At 49.4% G+C, this 18,171-nt stretch overlaps 1 protein-coding gene across 4 annotated transcripts in view; it reads right to left on the reverse strand.

The window, feature by feature from the left end:
• utrn (utrophin) overlaps positions 1-18,171 on the reverse strand; it is a 169,168-nt gene that overhangs the window by 18,214 nt on the left and 132,783 nt on the right. For 3 of the 4 annotated variants that reach the window (XM_084483729.1, XM_084483728.1, XM_084483730.1), the window contains 6 exons: positions 17,813-17,970; positions 14,108-14,274; positions 11,460-11,571; positions 8,498-8,634; positions 1,951-1,989; positions 1,287-1,352 (listed from right to left, as the gene is read on the reverse strand). In XM_084483729.1, coding sequence (XP_084339855.1) covers positions 1,287-1,352; positions 1,951-1,989; positions 8,498-8,634; positions 11,460-11,571; positions 14,108-14,274; positions 17,813-17,970 — 679 coding nt within the window. The remainder of the gene's footprint in view (positions 1-1,286; positions 1,353-1,950; positions 1,990-8,497; positions 8,635-11,459; positions 11,572-14,107; positions 14,275-17,812; positions 17,971-18,171) is intronic. The other variant, XM_084483731.1, reaches the window with a different exon arrangement.

Here is an 18,171-nt window from a genome sequence, read left to right on the forward strand (position 1 = left end):
GGTGGGCTGGGGGTTGAACCGGAGGCCATACCGGAGACATGGATCCAGACAAAGCAGGACTACTAATTAGATTGGCCCCGCCGATCAAAGCCAGTGTTTACTGCCGGCTCGCCGGGCAGATTAGGGAACATGATCTTCAGGAGCCCGGGAATAGGCCGGACCGCCTTAGCATGCAGAGAGGCTAATCATGTGCGCGTCCAGAAAGACCTGCAGTAACCTGCTGTGTGTGATTGTTTTGCAGTGTGTGAGCGTGCGCGTTCACATGCATTTGTTCAGATTGCCCTGCTGATGAGGGTGGTGTCAAGGAAGGGATCCAGACAGAAGGTTAATGATGTGTAACTACAGGAAGGTTATAGGCCAGACAGCCAAGCCCCGTACAAGGACAGAATGAAGACTAGCTCCCTGGGCTTAATCTTGACACCGCCTCTCAGTGCTTCCTCTGGGTGCTCACTATGTGTGCTAACTCGCTGTGCTAGCTCCCTATGCTAACTTTCTGTCCCCTGTTCTAGCTCTCTGTACTATGTGTCATTACCCTGCTATGAAGATGAACACTCGACAGAGAGATTGTAGGGTGTGTATGAATCACGATGTAAAATGTTGCAAATCTATATGTAACAAACCAAATAAGCCGTTTGTTTTCTGCGACTGCATAAACAAACAGAAAAGTGGTGCAGCCATCGGTGACAAAAAATGCTAAGTGTTTGACCAGAACTTATGATGGCCCTGAATAGAGCTGGCCATTGGGAAGATCTACAGCCACTTTAATCCCAGCCGCCACAGCCAATATGGTGGGTGGCTGCAATATATTAAGAGAGCGGGCTGGCATGGCTGCCGGGCCCTGGCAGCCAGCAGGCCTTTTGTGGGAATTATTTTGGTCTCGATGTGTGAATCAACCCCCTCCCCCTTAAGTGCTGAAATGTAAATGCTTCGTGACATTGACATATTCCCACGGTTTCTCATGTCGAAAGAATATCTGTGATTGATTTTGTCGCCCTCTCACTTCAAAGGCTCGGTGTAAATATTATTCCCCAAAGCCATGATCGTATTTGGCAAATTCTCCACGTGCACCAAAACGTTGTGTGTAATTATCCGATGAATCGTGGCCCCCGATGATGAACTCTGGCGATGGGACTTACGTTCTCAATCAGGCGGAAATGAGCGGCCAGTGCTTGTGGTTGAGCTAACATTTACAACAACATCTGTGCCGACGCTTAACAAGGCGGCTACCCAGAAGGTGAGAGGATGAACGGGTGGTGGTGGTGGTGGTCGGGTGGAGCGAGGCCTACCTGCTGGCATACTGCTCTATCCTGGAATGGGTGTCGTCATGAGAGAGCTGCGGTGACTGGGACAGCCTGTGAAAATGACATGGGAGGAAGGGGTGCAATGGAGACGTGTGAGCAATGGCCATGCATGAACAAACACACACGGATGGATCGACGTGATCCACGCACGTTATCCGTGGCCCCTGTGCAGCATAAGCCCCCCCTGGAAACAAACAAATGATAGACGCAACCATCTGTAGGAGGTGCCTATGGTGGACAACCATGAAAGACAAGCAGAAAGTGATCTAGAGAGCTACTGGGTGGGTTACGGGCTATCCAAACAGGAGCTGGATGCTGCTGGTGGTGGTGGTTGTGGGGGTGGGGGTGGGGGGGGCGGAGAGAAAGAAGCGTTAGTGGTTGCAGAAGAGGATGCTGGGAAGGGTGGTGGGTCGCGTTCTCGGTCGGTTGATCGTGGCAGGCGTGCATGCAGAAATGGACGTGCATTGGGCATGGATGGATGCATGCCGTCATGCAATCGGGAACCGGTGGTGTGAGTTTGGATGCAGTTCGGGAGGTGGGGGAGGCATCCCGGTCAGGATGGGATTAGGATAGTGGGGAGGGGTTGGGGGGGGGGGGGGGGGGGGGTGTTGGGGGTGGGAGTCTGCGGTGTCCTACTGGCGATACTCACTCGTACTGCTCCGGACACATGCTGATGAGGGTGACAGGACTGTAAGAGAAGAGATAGGGAAACGGAGGGAGGGGAGGTAGGGGAGGAAGGGAAGGAGGGGGGGAAAGGTAGCACAGTACATTTTTATCGGGATCACGTCAGTGCTGGGACCGTGGGGGGTATGAGGGGAGAGGACAAGGGCAGGTCAGAATCACGTCACCGTTCTGCAGACAACACGTGGAAATGGTGGAGTCTGCTGGGGGTCCGGGTACCGCAAGTCATACTGAAGAACACGTTCACAGAGGGGACAGTCAGTAGGATCTGATCAGATAGAATGTAGGTCACCAATAGTCCTTTCACACTCAGGCCTGGAGACGGGTCAGTTTCCCTTTCACACATGCACAACACACAACAGGAGAGAAGCCGCATCAGACGTGTTCACACACATCGGAGATGCTCTGTATATTTTAGGTGAGGCGGTGGCGCCAAGGTAGAGCGTGTAGGGACAGGACACGACGCAGGACACGACGCAAATAGTGTGCAACAGAAGTCGCATTGTTTTGTTTACAACACATCGAAAGATGGCGGTGATATCAACACTGCATTTATTGAGACGGATCCGCAATATCAACAGAAGAACAGAAGAGTGGAGAGCAGAAAGAAGTTGGAACGCAAAAAATACAGGCAAGAAGAGTCTTCTGGTTTCGGGCCAGTCGCACGATAGAAACGTCATCAACACGTCAGCAACAGGACTTTAGACCTGGGGCCTGGGTGATTTCACTGCAGAGGGACGGATTTTGACGTTTCTGTTCAGACATATGGCCCCCACCGGCCTATAAGTGAGTCACTTATCTGTGACCACTGCTAGCTACACTTGCTAGGTACATCACAGCACTCAACGAGCAGCAGTTCCAGCCTCCCGGAGAGGAAAAGTGCTCTTACCGTCTTTTACAAAGGAGTTATCATACAACATGGAGATGAGAACAGATGATGTATCGGGTGTATTAGACGGCAGAGATATTAGACTTAAAGGTTACTCTAACCAGTGCTTAGAAAACATAGAAAAACACATCAGTGACTCATGGGTGGTCAGAGGTGCAAGCGTGGTGGTGGTGGAAAGCTTTTAAGGCAAAATTAATGGTTTTGTTCTAAGGCATTGCATATAGCATTGGCTGTTTCCCTTTGATATTCAATGACATTTGATGAGAAGCATTTCTTGACTGGTGAATAGAAGGCTAAATATAAATATATAAATATAGGAACAGAAGGTAAGATCATGGCTCAACACTTCGGATCGGGGGCGAGAGGTTGGTTGGTTGGCTTTCTTCTTTTTCTTCTTCAGGTGTTTCTGTTCTCAGTATGAGGCAGGAGGATTCAGAGAGCTGTGTGTGTGTGTATGTGTGTGTTCTGCTTTGTGTGTGTGCTGCTGTGTGTGTGTCTCGATTCTTTCACGATGCGATAGCTTAAGCACTTACGCTCTTCTTACCACGAGAATAACAAAAGTAAGAGAGAGAGAGAGCGAGTGAGAGCGCCAGAGAGAGAGAGAGAGAGAGAGAGAGAGAGAGAGAGAGAAAGAGAGAGCGAGAGAGAGAGCGATAGAGAGAGAGAGAGAGAGAGAGAGAGAGAAAGAGAGAGCGAGAGAGAGAGCGATAGAGAGAGAGAGCGAGAGCGAGAGCGATAGAGAGAGAAATGAGAAGACAAAACCTCCACGCCAGTCGACCGTGAGGGACGGATCATTTTGCTCGCTAGCCCGTTTTTTTCTTTTCACATTTGGTATTTTCAGCGGAGCACGCCGAGCCTTTGCTGAGCTAGTGGTATTCTTTTCCCATCATTCCTCTGACCCCGTCCACCGTGACTGAGCCGGCTGTTTTAACCTTCAGATGGGAGCAGCGCCTCGTAAAACTGGTGGGACTAGTTAAGGGCCGAGAGACACAGAGAGAGACATGGAGAGAGAGAGAGGCAGAGCAGAGAAGGAGAGAGGAACGGTATCACAGAGTGTGGGAGTAATAGAAATAAAGCGCGGAAGAGCGGAAAGCCTTTGAAACCGAGAGGGATCTAGTGGCTATAGGAAATGAACTGCGATGAAGCGAAAAGAGAGAGGAAAGAGAGGGAGCCACAGAGGGAGAGAGAGAGCGGGATTTCAGAACGCTGCTTCAGAGGACCGAGTTGGCCAAATTTGTAGAAAAACAGGGCACGAGTTTCCTGGGCTACGGTCCGAAATAGCATTTTATTTTATCACTTTTTTTTTATAAACCCGAAAATTGCTTTGTGGACACACAGCGGGGTTTAATAAACAAATAAAAAACATTGCGGTTGATATTTCCAAACACAGTAATGGAGTGGAGCTAATCGACGGAGCGGCCGTGGAAACGGAAACGGAAAAAAAAAGTTCAATTTGGAGGATGCCATTCAAATAATGGCCATTGTGAAACGCAGACCTGCACTCCTGCACCCGTTTTAAAATTGGCTCTTCAACTGCTCCTTGGGGACACAGGCCAGCCCCCGGCCCACTGGCAATCTGGGGTGAGACTGGCAGCCGATAACGCAATCCCTTGCCAAGACAAGCGTCTAATGTGTCAATCCTTGCGTCGGCAGCAATACCAAAGATGGATTTGTGGGAAAATCGAAGCTGTGTGTGTGTGTGTGTGCGTGTGCGTGTGCGTGTATGTGTGTGTGTGGTACCACAGCCTGCCACGTGTCCTCAAACATGACAAAAGGCAGTAAGACAGTGCTGGCCCTGCAGATTGTGGGGGTGGGGGTGGAGAGATTGGGAGAGAGAGGGATGGGTGTGGTATAGCAGAAGAAGAAGAGCTGACAGAGATACTTTATAGGGGACAGAAGTCAGCGGGAGAGGGATAAGAGAAATAGGTACACAAAGACAAGCGTCATGCAGAAAAATAAGAAAAAAGAGAGAGAGGGAGAGAGTATAAGAGAGGGAGAGAGTATAAGAGAGAGAGCGAGATCGCTAAAGGATGAGGATGTAAAGTAACACCCACATTTTGTCAGAGGAAACATCATTAGCGCCGTTAGGATACTGTGACAACCTGGCCCTGAGAGTGCACTTTCTTCCAGAGCATTTAGATTAGTTCATACACAGTGACGTCAACAGAAAAATCGTTAAATAAAAACTGTTAATAACCGCCGCTACGCAAGACAACAATCAATAGCAAGGTTTTCACCGCTTTTAACTCACGGCCATTAGTGGAGGACAGGGAGTTCGGCTCACTCTCCACAGAGATCAATGTGTTTTTTTTCAACGGTTATTGTCTCTGAAGCCAGCAGGTCATCGCTAGTTATTATTCCAGGGCATTACTATGGGTCTTAATTTGAGCTCAATTTATCGGCGCGATAACAGCGTCAAATTATGTCACCGGTTTTACCCACTTTCCCTGTCAGTCTTTTGGCTCCAATTAGGAAAAGTTTGAAATTTGTTATCTGGAGTTTTACCGTAGTTACACTAATATAGACATTGCATTGTACATAAGCACTTGCTAACAACTACGGCTTGAACAAACCTGGATATAGGCTAGCCAGTGTAAAGGCTGCAGTAACAAATGCCCAATTTAAAGTCACATCTGATGGCCCCCACGTGGTCCACACACAGGAGTTCAGGCTTTGAGTTCTTTGCGGATCTCAAAGTCTGAATTGAGCACCTCAAAAGAGCGGACCCACTCGCTGCGGAAGCAGGCCGACATCATGAGGACGGACCGACCCGGAAGAAGGTTACCACACTTCAAATACCATGAAGGTTGTAATGAGTCTGCGGAAAAGCCTTTGAAATTCTGTGATGTTTATATCTAAGGATTTCTGGGCGATTGGCAGGATAGTGTCAAAGGATTACATGCTGAAAGAAGCACGCACATGTAGGCAATTCACTTGTTCAACCTGTTTGTGCCACGGGGGATTACCATTAAGAGAATATTGATTGTGTCACCAACTTTTTGAAAGGTATTTGTATAGAAAACAGGGAACAATCACTGTGGAGCGAAATCGCAGCACAGCAAAACCGACTTCTTGGACCGACTTTTGTCACACAACTTGTATATAGGCCACACTCTTATATAGGCCGCACAAATGAGTGATGGCAGTCATATTGCATACTTTTGTATGATCTTTTTATGCCATTATTGTCTGCATTTACAATCTCAGGATTAGGCTCTCTCCCTTGTCAGGAGGTCTCTGGTTGGAATGTCAAATTAACTCATAATGTATTTAAATGAGACCTATGTCTCTTAGTATAGGTTTAGAGTTGGAGGAGGGCTATCGCTGGATCTTTGTTAGAATGATCGAATGTAGCTCAACCTTTACACATCCGTGTAATTCGGCAAAGATATCCGTGGGTGGCGAGAGTGGATGGCGAGTGGGTGTCAGAAAGCGTGGGAGAGAATCTATTTGGTGAGCCAGTGCATTAGTGGGTGAGATCACACCAGCCAGGCACTTCCCTCTCTCTTCTCGTCGTTGGAAGCAGTCACCACTTTAACAGGCTCCAAAGTCCCAGAGAGAAACCTTGAGATTCGGATCGTTGAAAAGATATATAAAATTATTTTCCAACATTTGGACGGATCCATTATCATTGTATAATTATATTTTGTTCATGTATGCCCATTGTGTGTGAGTGGCATACAAAACCAGACAAATACAAATATTAGAATACTTTGGAAGTACCAGGGGAGAGAAAAGAGAATTAACCTCGGCTCTCTGTGTTTATTATCGTGTGTGGATGGAGGTTGTCTGGAGGCTCATAAAAGTGAGTAGCAGAACACTAGTGGGCGTCGACTGAATAGCATCGCCCCGGTAACCAATCGCAGCCGTATCCTGCTCACGTAACGGGATTTAAATGCAAATGACCCGAGTCATCCCTGTGTGTAAACAGTCAGGGAAGACAGAAGCGGGAGCACCGGGCATGTCCTCATCTCCCCAGCGAGAGAGAAGCCCGTCGGGACGTCAAGGATGTGACGCCCGCAAAACATTTCGGTTGTGTGCTGTGTTTGTCAGGTGAGGGGACGATGACAGGGCGGTTGTTCATACAAATACACACACACACACACACACACACACAGAGAGACTGAGACACACACACAGAGGCAGAGACAGAGACAGAAACAGAGACAGAGAGACAGAGACAGAGACAAAGAGTGAGAGAGAGACAAAGAGAGAGAGACAGAGAGAGAGAGAGAGAGATAACAAGGGCGACAGAGAGGACACGGTAAAGACAGAGGGAGAGGCGGGAGAGGCGAGACAGGACGAGGGGGGGGGGGGGGGGGGACAGGCCGAGGTGATAGAGGGGCGGAGACAGAGAGAGGAGATAGTCACTGTGAGAGGCACAGAGAGACAGGGGGAGAGCGAGAGAAACGGCAAGATAAGCAGACGGACTGAGAGTCAGGGCAGAGAGAGAAGCAGAAGGAAAGCGGGGGAAAACCATCCATCAGAGCCAAGGCTGCTCGCAGCCGGTTCCGACAAGCTTCCTGTGTGTGTTGTTGTAGTTAGTTTAGTATTGTGTTGTTTGTGCCGGGGAGGCCTGGCAACGTGCGGACGCGAGATGACAGAGTGGAACCAGCGTGAGACGTCAACACCCTTAGCGTTTGGAATGACATCCAGGGAGGTAAACGGATAAAGCAGATACAGTATATGGGCGGCACGAACACTGAAAGCAACGGGAGGATTTATTAAAAGGAGGAACGACAGCTATATGATTACCGTCCCCAGACGGAAAGACATATACACACTGGGTGACAGGACGTTTGTGAGATGCGGAAGAGAAACGACATAACGTGTTTGTGCATTCAAATAAAAATGGATCCCAGGGTGCGGTGAAGGACCATAATTCAGCGGCTCCACAGCTGGGTGGAGCTCTGCTCCATGCATCTGCATAACGTGTTGCTGGTAAACGGTGTCCTCCGGGGAACTAAGAGCTGCCCACAGTCAGTAAATCAGGGCCTGTCATCATGACCACAGCCCGCCAGCCAGCCAGCCAGCCAGCCGACCAGCTAGCCTGCCAGAAGTCAGTCAGCCAGCGGGCATGCCAGCCAGCCAGCCAGCCAGCCAGCCGTACAGTCAGTCAACGAGCCATTAAGTCAGTCAGTCAGTCAGTCAGCCAGCCAGCCAGCCAGCCAGCAGTCAGCCGGCAGAGAGATGTATAGCTCTGGGAACGTAACCAGGTATAACCAGGTAAAGGCCAGGCTCACAGCCAAATAAACCCACAAATATAGATTGCTACGCTCTCTCCCACTCTGAGCTACACCCAAACACACACTCCCGCAGTAGGATTTACTGTGTGTGTGTGTGTGTGTGTGTGTGTGTGTGTGTGTGTGTGTGTGTGTGTGTGTGTGTGTGTGTTATGCACCTTGTGATTTTTTGACTTTTTGGACAGTTGGGGCGGTTTGGGGTCCATCGTGGAATCACAAGTTGATTCCCGACCAAATTGACACATCAACACACCTGAATATGCTTCACTAGCACATTCCTTCTCTCCATATATATATATATATATATATATATATATACACGCATAAATCCACAGAACCAATGCAAATATGGGTTGTGTGTTGTCACTAGATCCAGGACTTACGTCTCCATGTTGTCTCCCTCCAGCACCGTCTGCACCGGGAGGTAGCCCAGCCGCGGGTGCTTGGCAAAGTACTTCTTGGAGCGGAACTTGTTCTTCAGCACCTTGGTGAAGTCGCGCATGTCCTCGCCCGACGTGGTCTGGAGAGCCAGAGCGAGAGAGAGAGAGAGAGAGCCAGAGCGGCAGAGCAAGAGACGGAGGATGTCGATTATTAGTTATATTATATTAGGTATATTAGTGTTTGCTCGTGTTTTGCTAACGAGATAATTTGCAAGTATTTTCCCCACGTCGGAGTGCTATCTGCACAGGCAATTGGCAATCAATCCCCCTGGACAAATGCACCCACGCACGCACACAGACACAGACACCCACGCACGCACACACACAGACAGGCACCCACGCACACAGACACAGACACACCCCCAAGTTGACAGATGTGGGGAAGTGAGCTGACTATAATGATTTCCCATGGCTTATTAACCAACACACAACCTAATACGTGACGCTGATTGGGAAACAAGCGATTATCCAGCCTCATAAAGAGGACGGCATGCAGAGGAGGACGAGGGGGCGGGGGACTGGGGGGACAGAGGGGTTTGCGTCACGTTTGTTCCAGTTCCTGTGTGGATCGTTACACTTCTGATGAGGTGGGGGGATGTTAGCATTCTGACAGAGATAGAGCGTGTCTCCGGCTTACCTGAAGGCCTCCATGAACAGTCGGGCCCACCCCCTACCTGCTCCCTAACGACAGGCATCTTAATGCACGGTAAGTCTCTTTGTTTCCCAGCGACTGCTAAGCGACAAGCACCCGCTGAACGACTAAAGACCCCAAACGTTGGAGAGGTGGGAAGCTTTCCGCCCCAGTGCTCAGATGACTACACACACACTGCCGCTGGCCCAGTGTGTGCATACAACTATGAAATACATTTCTATGATCCATAACTATCCACGTCAATACATATATTGACATACATTATTATTATTATATATATTCTGTACATTATTATCTGAAAAAGGACTGAAACTACAGTAAGAGTAGGACTTTTATTTCCTTCATCTTCAGCAAATCACTGAACTTAATGATCCAATCCTTGATCTTATAACCGGGGGGGACTTGGAAACTGAGAAACCCGACAGATTTCCGATAAGGGGAAAGCATAAACAAAGAGCGTTTTGTTTGCCTCGCAAGAAATAAGCAGAAATCCAAAAGAGCTTTCATTTATGAACCGTCGCCGTGGCCTCAGAAGACATCGCCACATTCTGACGGGGAGAAGCCCAGTGAGGACAGCGAGTTAGGGGAGGAACGCCGTCTGCACCCCTCCTCTATCACAGCCATGCTTCCATATTAAAAGCCATAAAAAACGTCTTCATTAACCCGACGCCGCTTGCCGGGTCGGCATCCTCTGCCAAGGTTGGATGTGCCTCCGGTCACAATTTAGCGGGGAACTAAACGGCTGCTTCAAAATGGCCGCTCCCGGCCACAGTCGCAGAGTGCATAATTATCGTCTCGAAATGTGTGTCATTGACAAATAACTAAAAATAGACAGGAAAAACAGGAACAGCTTGACAATGTTGTTGAGGGGGACTTTGTTCGGGAGACGCGGTGGGGGGGGGGGAGTGGAGGCGCCTATCACTTAAGAGGAGGGGAGAACATGCTGTTAGAAGTGTTGTGTGTTGTGAGTGCTAGCCCCGAGGACAGCATGGCGCTCCAGTAACGAGTTTGCCAACACACTCAGACTTTTAGTGCCTAACACTGGCGAAGATGTAGGACAGCGAGCGCGACGTATGATGTAAAACAGGCCGGGAGATAAAGAAGAAATCACCACTTTGTGTGCCGGGCCTGTGCAACAAACCCCCTCTGACCAGGGAGAGAATACAGTCAGTCTCCCTCCCAGTCTTCCTCTCCTTTATTCTTCTGCCTCGTGAAAAGAGAGGAGAAAGATTGCTTTTCAGGGAGAAATTAAAAATCCCACACTCACACATAAGAGAGAGAGAGCGAGAGCGAGGGAGAGAGAGAGAGAGGCACTTAGAGAGTGAGAGTGAAAAAGTAAGAGAGAGAGAGAGAGAGAGAGAGAGAGAGAGAGAGAGAGAGAGAGAAAGAGAGAGCGAGAGAGAGAGCAATAGAGAGAGAGAGCGAGAGCGATAGAGAGAGAAATGAGAAGACAAAACCTCCACGCCAGTCGACCGTGAGGGACGGATCATTTTGAGAGAGAGAGAGAGAGGCACTTAGAGAGTGAGAGTGAAAAAGTAAGAGAGAGAGAGAGAGAGAGAGAGAGAGAGAGAGAGAGAGAGAGAGAGAGAGAGAGAGAGAGAGAGAGAGAGCGTGGACGGAGAGCCTTCACACATAGATCCGTGTGAAACCAATTTGAACAGAGAGTGGTGGAGGGGGAACCAGACGGATGGACAGAGTGGTTTGGGGAGGAGAGAGGAGGCTGGAGTGGCCTCATAGGTTTCAGTGGCGCTTCCAGGGTGTTACCTCATTGCATGATGTGATAGACATGGGTTGTGTGTGTGTGTGTGTGTGTGTGTGTGTGTGTGTGTGTGTGTGTGTGTGTGTGTGTGTGTGTGTGTGTGTGTGTGTGTGTGTGTGTGTGTGTGTGTGTCTGGGTACTCAAACCAAGCATGTGAAAATATATTCCGGGGGTTAACAGGAGTGACTATTACTCTAATAAATGAACAGCCCTAATGAACGATAAGGATAAGGCGCTACGAAACGTGTGTGTGTGTGTGTGTGTGTGTGTGTGTGTGTGTGTGTGCGCACACGCTAATGTGTGAGTAGCACAGGGAGGGTTTAATTAAATTAATGCACAGTATTTGAGCCTGTGGAAAAGAGATAGGAAATGAGCCACTAGACATGTGTGTGTGTGTGTGTGTGTGTGTGTGTGTGTGTGTGTGTGTGTGTGTGTGATTACCCACGTGTGTGTGTGTGTGTGTGTGTGTGTGTGTGTGTGTGTGACTCTCTCACCGGCGTGCAGTACTCCACCATTGGGTAGTTGAGCTTGTGGCCCTTGGCGGTTCGCCCGGAGAAGAAGCAGCTCTGACACACGTCATAGTTGAAGTGTTTCAGACTGCGATACCTGGGGACAGTGTGTGAGAGAGAGACAGAGACACTGTGTGAGAGAGAGACAGAGACACAATGTACGATAGAGAGACATAGAGACACAGTGTGTGAGAGAGACGGAGACACTGTGTGAGAGAGAGACTTAGAGACACAATGTATGAGAGAGACTTAGAGACATAATGTATGAGAGAGAGACAGAGACACAATGTGTGAGAGAGGGACAGAGACACAATGTGTGAGAGAAGGACAGAGACACAATGTGTGAGAGAGAGACAGAGACACAATGTGTGAGAGAGGGACAGAGACACAATGTGTGAGAGGGAGACATAGAGACACAATGTGTGAGAGAGACAGAGACACAATGTGTGAGAGAGACAGAGACACAATGTGTGAGAGAGACAGAGACACAATGTGTGAGAGAGACAGAGACACAGTGTGTGATAGAGAGACATGGAGACAATGTGTGAAAGAGACATAGAGAGACAAAGTGAGAGGGAGAAAGACATTGAGACAAAACGGGTGAGAGAGACATAATGTGAGAGAAAAAGTGAGACATAAAGACACAAAAGAGGAAACGGAGCAGTGTGAGAGAGGCGTAAGACGCAAGAGATGCAAGAGAGGGAGCAAGAAAAATGCAGCCTGAAACGGAGCAAAAGACTCACACTCAATTACAGGGAAAGACAGAGACTTGGAGAGGGAGCGAGAGAGACACACACAGTGTCAGCCAAACACAGTGTGTGAGTGAAGAAGAGAGCGAGAGACCGACACATGGGCCAAGGCAGCCAGACAAAACTGGAGCTGAGAGGAGTGACACTGGGCAAGATGGAGTAGCCCGGACAAAAGGGAAGAGGGGGGGGACCAAGAGGAGTAGGAGATAAGAGCAGATATATAGTGGACACAGCCACAAAGGAAGACAGACAGCAACTAATGGCTGGTGTAACGAGTGTGCAGCTGATGTGTGTGCATGTGTGTGTTTGTTGACGCTTGTGTGCATTGTGTGTGTGCATGCATGAGTGTGTGTGTATGTGTGTGTGTGCATGTGCATGTGTGTGTGCGTGTGTGTGTGTGTGTGTGTGTGTGTGTGTGTGTGTGTGCGTGTGCACGCTGCATGCGAGTGTGCGAGTCAGTGGGTACAGCGATAAAACACATTACCGTCTATGCCTGTGGGGCGTATATGCCATAGATCTTCACCTAAGTGCCCCGTTATTCATCCGCGGGACGCATGTGCAAAGGGGCGTGGCCGCGGCGCGTGCGCGACAAACGGCTACATCGCTAATGGTGGCCGGCTGGGCCATTAAGGCCCTCTTAACGGAGACCGGAGCCACTGAGAATCAACGTCTCTCTCTCTCTCTCTCTCTCTCTCTCTCTCTCTCTCTCTCTCTCTCTCTCTCTCTCTCTCTCTCTCTCTCTCTCTCTCTCTCTCTCTCTCTCTCTCTCTCTCTCTCTCTCTCTCTCTCTCTCTCTCTCATATCAAGGTTAGCTCATGGGAGAGCAGGGAGGAGAGTGAGCAAGAGAGTGAGTGAGAGAGGGACAGTGATGATCTACGAGGGCCCATACATCACAGGCCAGAGCCGTACCCAAGACACCGGCGCGTCAAACGCACCATTACACGTTGACGTGCAGCATATTAGTGGAAGGGGGGGGGTTTCACCTTCAAAAGAGCAGGCCACTAATACCCTTAATTAATCGTTTTAGTTCAGGTTTAGTTTCACTGCGGGATGCTTTGGAGGGCGTCGCCGTGGGGGTGGCCTCCACCAGCCCTCCTGGTTGGCCGGGAGAAGTTGAGAAGTTGTCAGGGGCAGCCACACAAAATGATGAGCACTGCCCCGGCTGACCTTAATCCAGCCAATGAATTACTCCCTCGTCCCTCATTTCCCTGACCCTCTCCCTCTCTCAGCCCCCCCATCGATCACTGACAAGGCCGGGGAGCGTTGTGCTCCGTCAAACGTCTGACTGGATTTCTCCCCCCCCCCCCCCATCCCACTACTTAGCATGGCCCGACGCAGGCTGTCCAAAAGTGCATCTACGATTGTATCTTTTTCAGACGCTTGGTGGACGTTTTTCCCCTGTTAAGCGTCTCCCTCCAGGGGGTTAAGCTCATCTCTGTCAAACAAGCTCTTTCTGCGCAGAAGAAGAAGCACACGCTCGCTGGATTTCTGTGACGTGGGTTTTCCGTGTCACTGCTCATTTTGGCTCGCGGCGTAAACATTGGAAGACTGAAAAGCATTTGGATGAAAGCTTTGCCAGAATCAAAAAAAGTTTGGTAGCGGCTTGTACCATACGGTCTAGCTGTCCCACATCAGAAATACTGAACTACACACTCACATAATATGTGTATGTGAGTGTGTATCATATCGCATTTATAACGCATTTGTTACATTTGTGTTTAAGTGCATGTGATGTCTATTGTGTTTTTGAGAGATTCTTACAGTCTATATGCATGAAAGGACCAAGAACCTTGGATCTGTCTCTCTGTGTGTGTGTGTGTGTGTGTGTGTGTGTGTGTGTGTGTGTGTGTGTGTGTGTGTGTGTGTGTGTGTGTGTGCATTCACCTGAAGCCTACGATGGGACACTCCTTGCAGATGTTGCACTTGGCCTGGTGCTTGGCCGTCTCGGCGGCGGCCACACGGTGCAGCACAGGCAGCCACACCATGGACTGGGGCTCCATGCGCATCCAGTCCACAAACTGCCTGGGCTCCAGCTCCACCTTGTTGCCCACCTGGAGGGAACAAACACACAGGGCTTTAGCACCACAGGGTCACATTTTTCAGGGGTTTGTTGGTGTTCCGGGCAGCAGCTCATAAAAGTTCATAGCAAACAGAGAGAGAGAGGGAAGGATATAAAGCTTGTGGCTGAGGTGTCAAACCCGACTAACGATATATGGGTGCTCACTCAAATGGGCGAGTGATGGGTTGTTACTCTCCACTTGTTACCTTAAGGTCTAGTAATCGTGGACGTATAAATTAAAAGAGAGGACCCTGTGGAAGACTACTGATTTGAATTGTGGACAGAAACTAAACTACTTACACTTTTTTATGGGCTACTCATTCATGTTGAGTGTTTTCAAATAGATGCTGATAAAACTGCCATATTTTTCATGGGTTTACTTTTCCTCATACCTACAGGGCTCGTAGCAATTGATTCAGGAGAAACGTACTCATTATACAGTTTGTTAGTGGACTAAAAGTAAGTGTAGCTAAAAAATATATATTTTGGCTTCCAGGCAATCATCTCAAACTCCAAATCCCTCAATAGCGTTTAAAGTTTTAATAACCGTTCTGTTTGATACTAGTTGGTTTGCCCTGTTGAGCTACCCTGAGATATTCAAGAATCGGGTATTTCATTGCCGTATGTAAATGCTGTTTGTAATTATGTTGGCATGACCAAAAAAAACGTTAACTTTCTCTTTCCGATGTTCATCCGAAGGTTACCCAATGCTAGAGACTATGGCGCACACTCCAGCCCCTCAGACGTACTTCACTGTTTGCATTATGTTGTCATTCAGTTTTGCGTCTAGCTTTTCGTTCCGTAACGGCTGGATAAGCAGGAGAGAACCCTTACACCCCCCCTCCTCTAACAAGGGAAAAGGGCGACGGAGGTCGCCGCACAAAGCAGCCGGCTGAACAATAGTGTAGTGAGCAATTTCAGAAGTTACAGAAGAAAAGCTATAAAATAAACCAACCAGAGGCCATATCGGTATGAGTGAGTGTGTGTGCAGCTGTTGGTTTCTTCAATAACACTCAAAAGGCAGGATGTGTTCCTCACAATAAATCTCTGATACGTAAACACTGTGTGCGTGTGTGTGTGTGTGTGTGTGTGTGTGTGTGTGTGTGTGTGTGTGTCAGTGTGACTGACTGAGTGAGAGAGAGTGAGCGAGAGAGATAGAGCGAGAGTTGCGTATGTCGTAGTGCGAGCCAGCTAAATGACCACACCCGTCTAACAGTAGACTGGCGGGCAATCAGCCCTGATTCAGAGCCGGAGGGCAGGACACACACTGCCTCCCTCGCCACCTGCCATTTTACTTAACATTCCCTAAGTACCTCTACTCCCAGGCACCAGATTCTTTATGGCTGAGAGGAGTCCTCCTCCCTACTTTGCTTGCACCATCGATACCGGCGATGATGCAGTGAGAAGCCATCGCCAAAAGTAAATATACGAGCTGTCCAGTCTCTGGTTTTACCCCCTTTACTTTAACCTTTACTAAGCCTAGCTCAGTGCTTCCCTCCCCCCCCCCTCCACAGATGAATGACACCCAGGGGTGGGGTCTATGGGGCATGAGGCTATGGGGAGGACAATCAGAGTGATGAGAGGTGTGCAGGGGGAGGTTGATGAGTGAGAGGGGACATATTTATTGGGGTCAGACTCTTCAATCACACAACTCATTGCATCATAAACGGTCCGGGGTGGCACTGCGCTGGCACTCGCGGGTCGGGCACTGACACCGAGTGCAGGGTTGTTAGTGACTGTGTGTGTGCATGCGTGCGTGTGCGCATGTGCGTGTGAGTGTGTGTGTGTGTGTGTGCGTGTGTGGATGGGGAGAGGGCTTGGACAGGGTGCTCTGTATTTGCATGTGTGTATGTGTTAGTGAGTGGCACAGGGATGTTAGTGTGTGTCCCAGTGTGTGTGTATGTGTGTGTGTGTGTGTGTGTGTGTGCGCGTGTGTGTGCGCCAGTAGGTGGAAAAGTGATGTGCAGTTTGCCCATGTGTCAATGTGTTAGTAATTGCCATGGTGATGTTAGTGCACGTGCGTGTGTGTGTCTGTGTGCGTAAGTATCCCAGCGTTGTGTGTGTGTGTGTGTGTGTGTGTGTGTGTGTGTGTTTTGGTATTCCTGGTGTGCGCGCGCGGGGAGTGATGACAGCATGATTAATGGCCACCACTGCAGGCAGCTCTTGTCATGGTGTGAGATCGTGTACGGCTCTCCGAGTGCATGTGCATATTGATGTGCTAATGGTGGAGACGACGGTGTTGAAGGAAAGGAGGAAATGACTCGAGTTATGATACAGCATTTCTTTCTGCAAACCACCCCCCCCCCTCCCCCCCACGGTCACATCCCCTGGGCCAAGCCCCGCTCCAGCGGTCACTGTTTCGGGGGGGAAACCGGTGCAGAACGAGAAGCAGAAGAAGAAGCGCTCGAAATGTACAGCTTCTTAATTTCGGAACGTCCCAACTCCCGATTTACGGCCACCAAAGCGGCATGAGTCAGGGCAAAGAAAAAGTAGGAGGAAGAGGAGGAGGAGGAGGAGGAGGAGGCCTCGCGGGATGAAGACGTCGTTAAACCGGTGTGCAGCGCCGCAGATAAAGCCGGGAAAAATTGAGGTTGGCTCGGCGGCTATAAAGCAAGCCGGGAGACGGACGCACAGGGCAGCGGAGAGGTGAGTGGTGTTTGTTTATTATTAAAGCCCCTGGGAGGGCGAGAGGGGCATGGCTGGAGGGATGAGGTGAGCGAGGACGTTCAATGACCCGAGCAAGTTTCAGCGGTTCCGCTCCACACACATTAACCCCCCCATCTGTCCCCAGTCGGATCGACAACAGAAATAGCTCCTTTTACGATTACAAATAAAGGAATAATGGCTCTTTGTCAATTGTAACAAGGTTATCAATGACACAAGATGTGTCTACATTATCACATGCGCCTTCAAAAATACATTCACTGTTTATCGTTTATCTTCGCATTGACTCAAAGTTTTCCATTTTATGTGTCGCGTCATTACTTTTGATCACATTTTTGTGTGCATGTGTGGGAGCACTGACTCTTTACTAGATCACCAATGACAGGATACGTATTTATGTCACTCTTAAACCCTCCTTGGCTCATAAAACCTCTCTTGGATCAAAGTGGCAAAGTAAGTCATTGACATTCATAGCCATATCATGCATTGTAAATGGTAAATGGTAAATGGTCCTCATTTGTATAGCGCTTTTATCCAAAGCGCTTTACAGTGTTGACTGACATTCACCCATTCATGCACACATGCACACACCGACGGTGGAGTCAACCACGCAGGGCGACAGCCAGCTCGTCAGGAGCAATTAGGGTGAGGCGTCTTGCTCAGGGACACCGCAACACTCAGGGACACCACACACTTACCAGCCAACCCGCTCTACCTCCTGAGCTAATGCCGCCCCCGCATTGTTTCAAACTCAAGTTTGAGCAATCTTCCACACCACGGCCAGATCCCTATAACTACTGTGGAGGTGCGTGTGGGCGTTTTGCCCGTCCGGGGTGCACCGCGGGGGGGAGGGGGACGGGACTTACGTGCTGGAAACAGCTGCGGACGCTGGGCTCGATGTTAGACCCTCCGAAGGCGGCCACCTCGCCCAGCTGCCGTGGGACCTGGATGGCGTCGTGCAGCAGCAGGCCCAGCTGCCTCTGGTCGCACGTGTCCCCCGCCGACGACACCTGGTTGAACAGGTCTGGAGGGGCAGGGAGGGAGAGAGAGGGAGGTTAGAGACAGAGGTAAGCAGACTCTGTGATTCCCAACCAGGGGTATGTCAGAGCAGGATCCGGGGGGTGCTTTTAAAGTTTAGAATTTTTCCTTGACCACCAAAACAAAAATATAGATATTGATTTGTTATGTATTATACATGTTGATTGTTGCTGATCGACAGATAGAA

The sequence above is a fragment of the Micromesistius poutassou genome (genome assembly GCF_964030765.1).
Source record: "Micromesistius poutassou genome assembly, chromosome: 19".
NCBI classification, from domain to species: domain Eukaryota; kingdom Metazoa; phylum Chordata; class Actinopteri; order Gadiformes; family Gadidae; genus Micromesistius; species Micromesistius poutassou.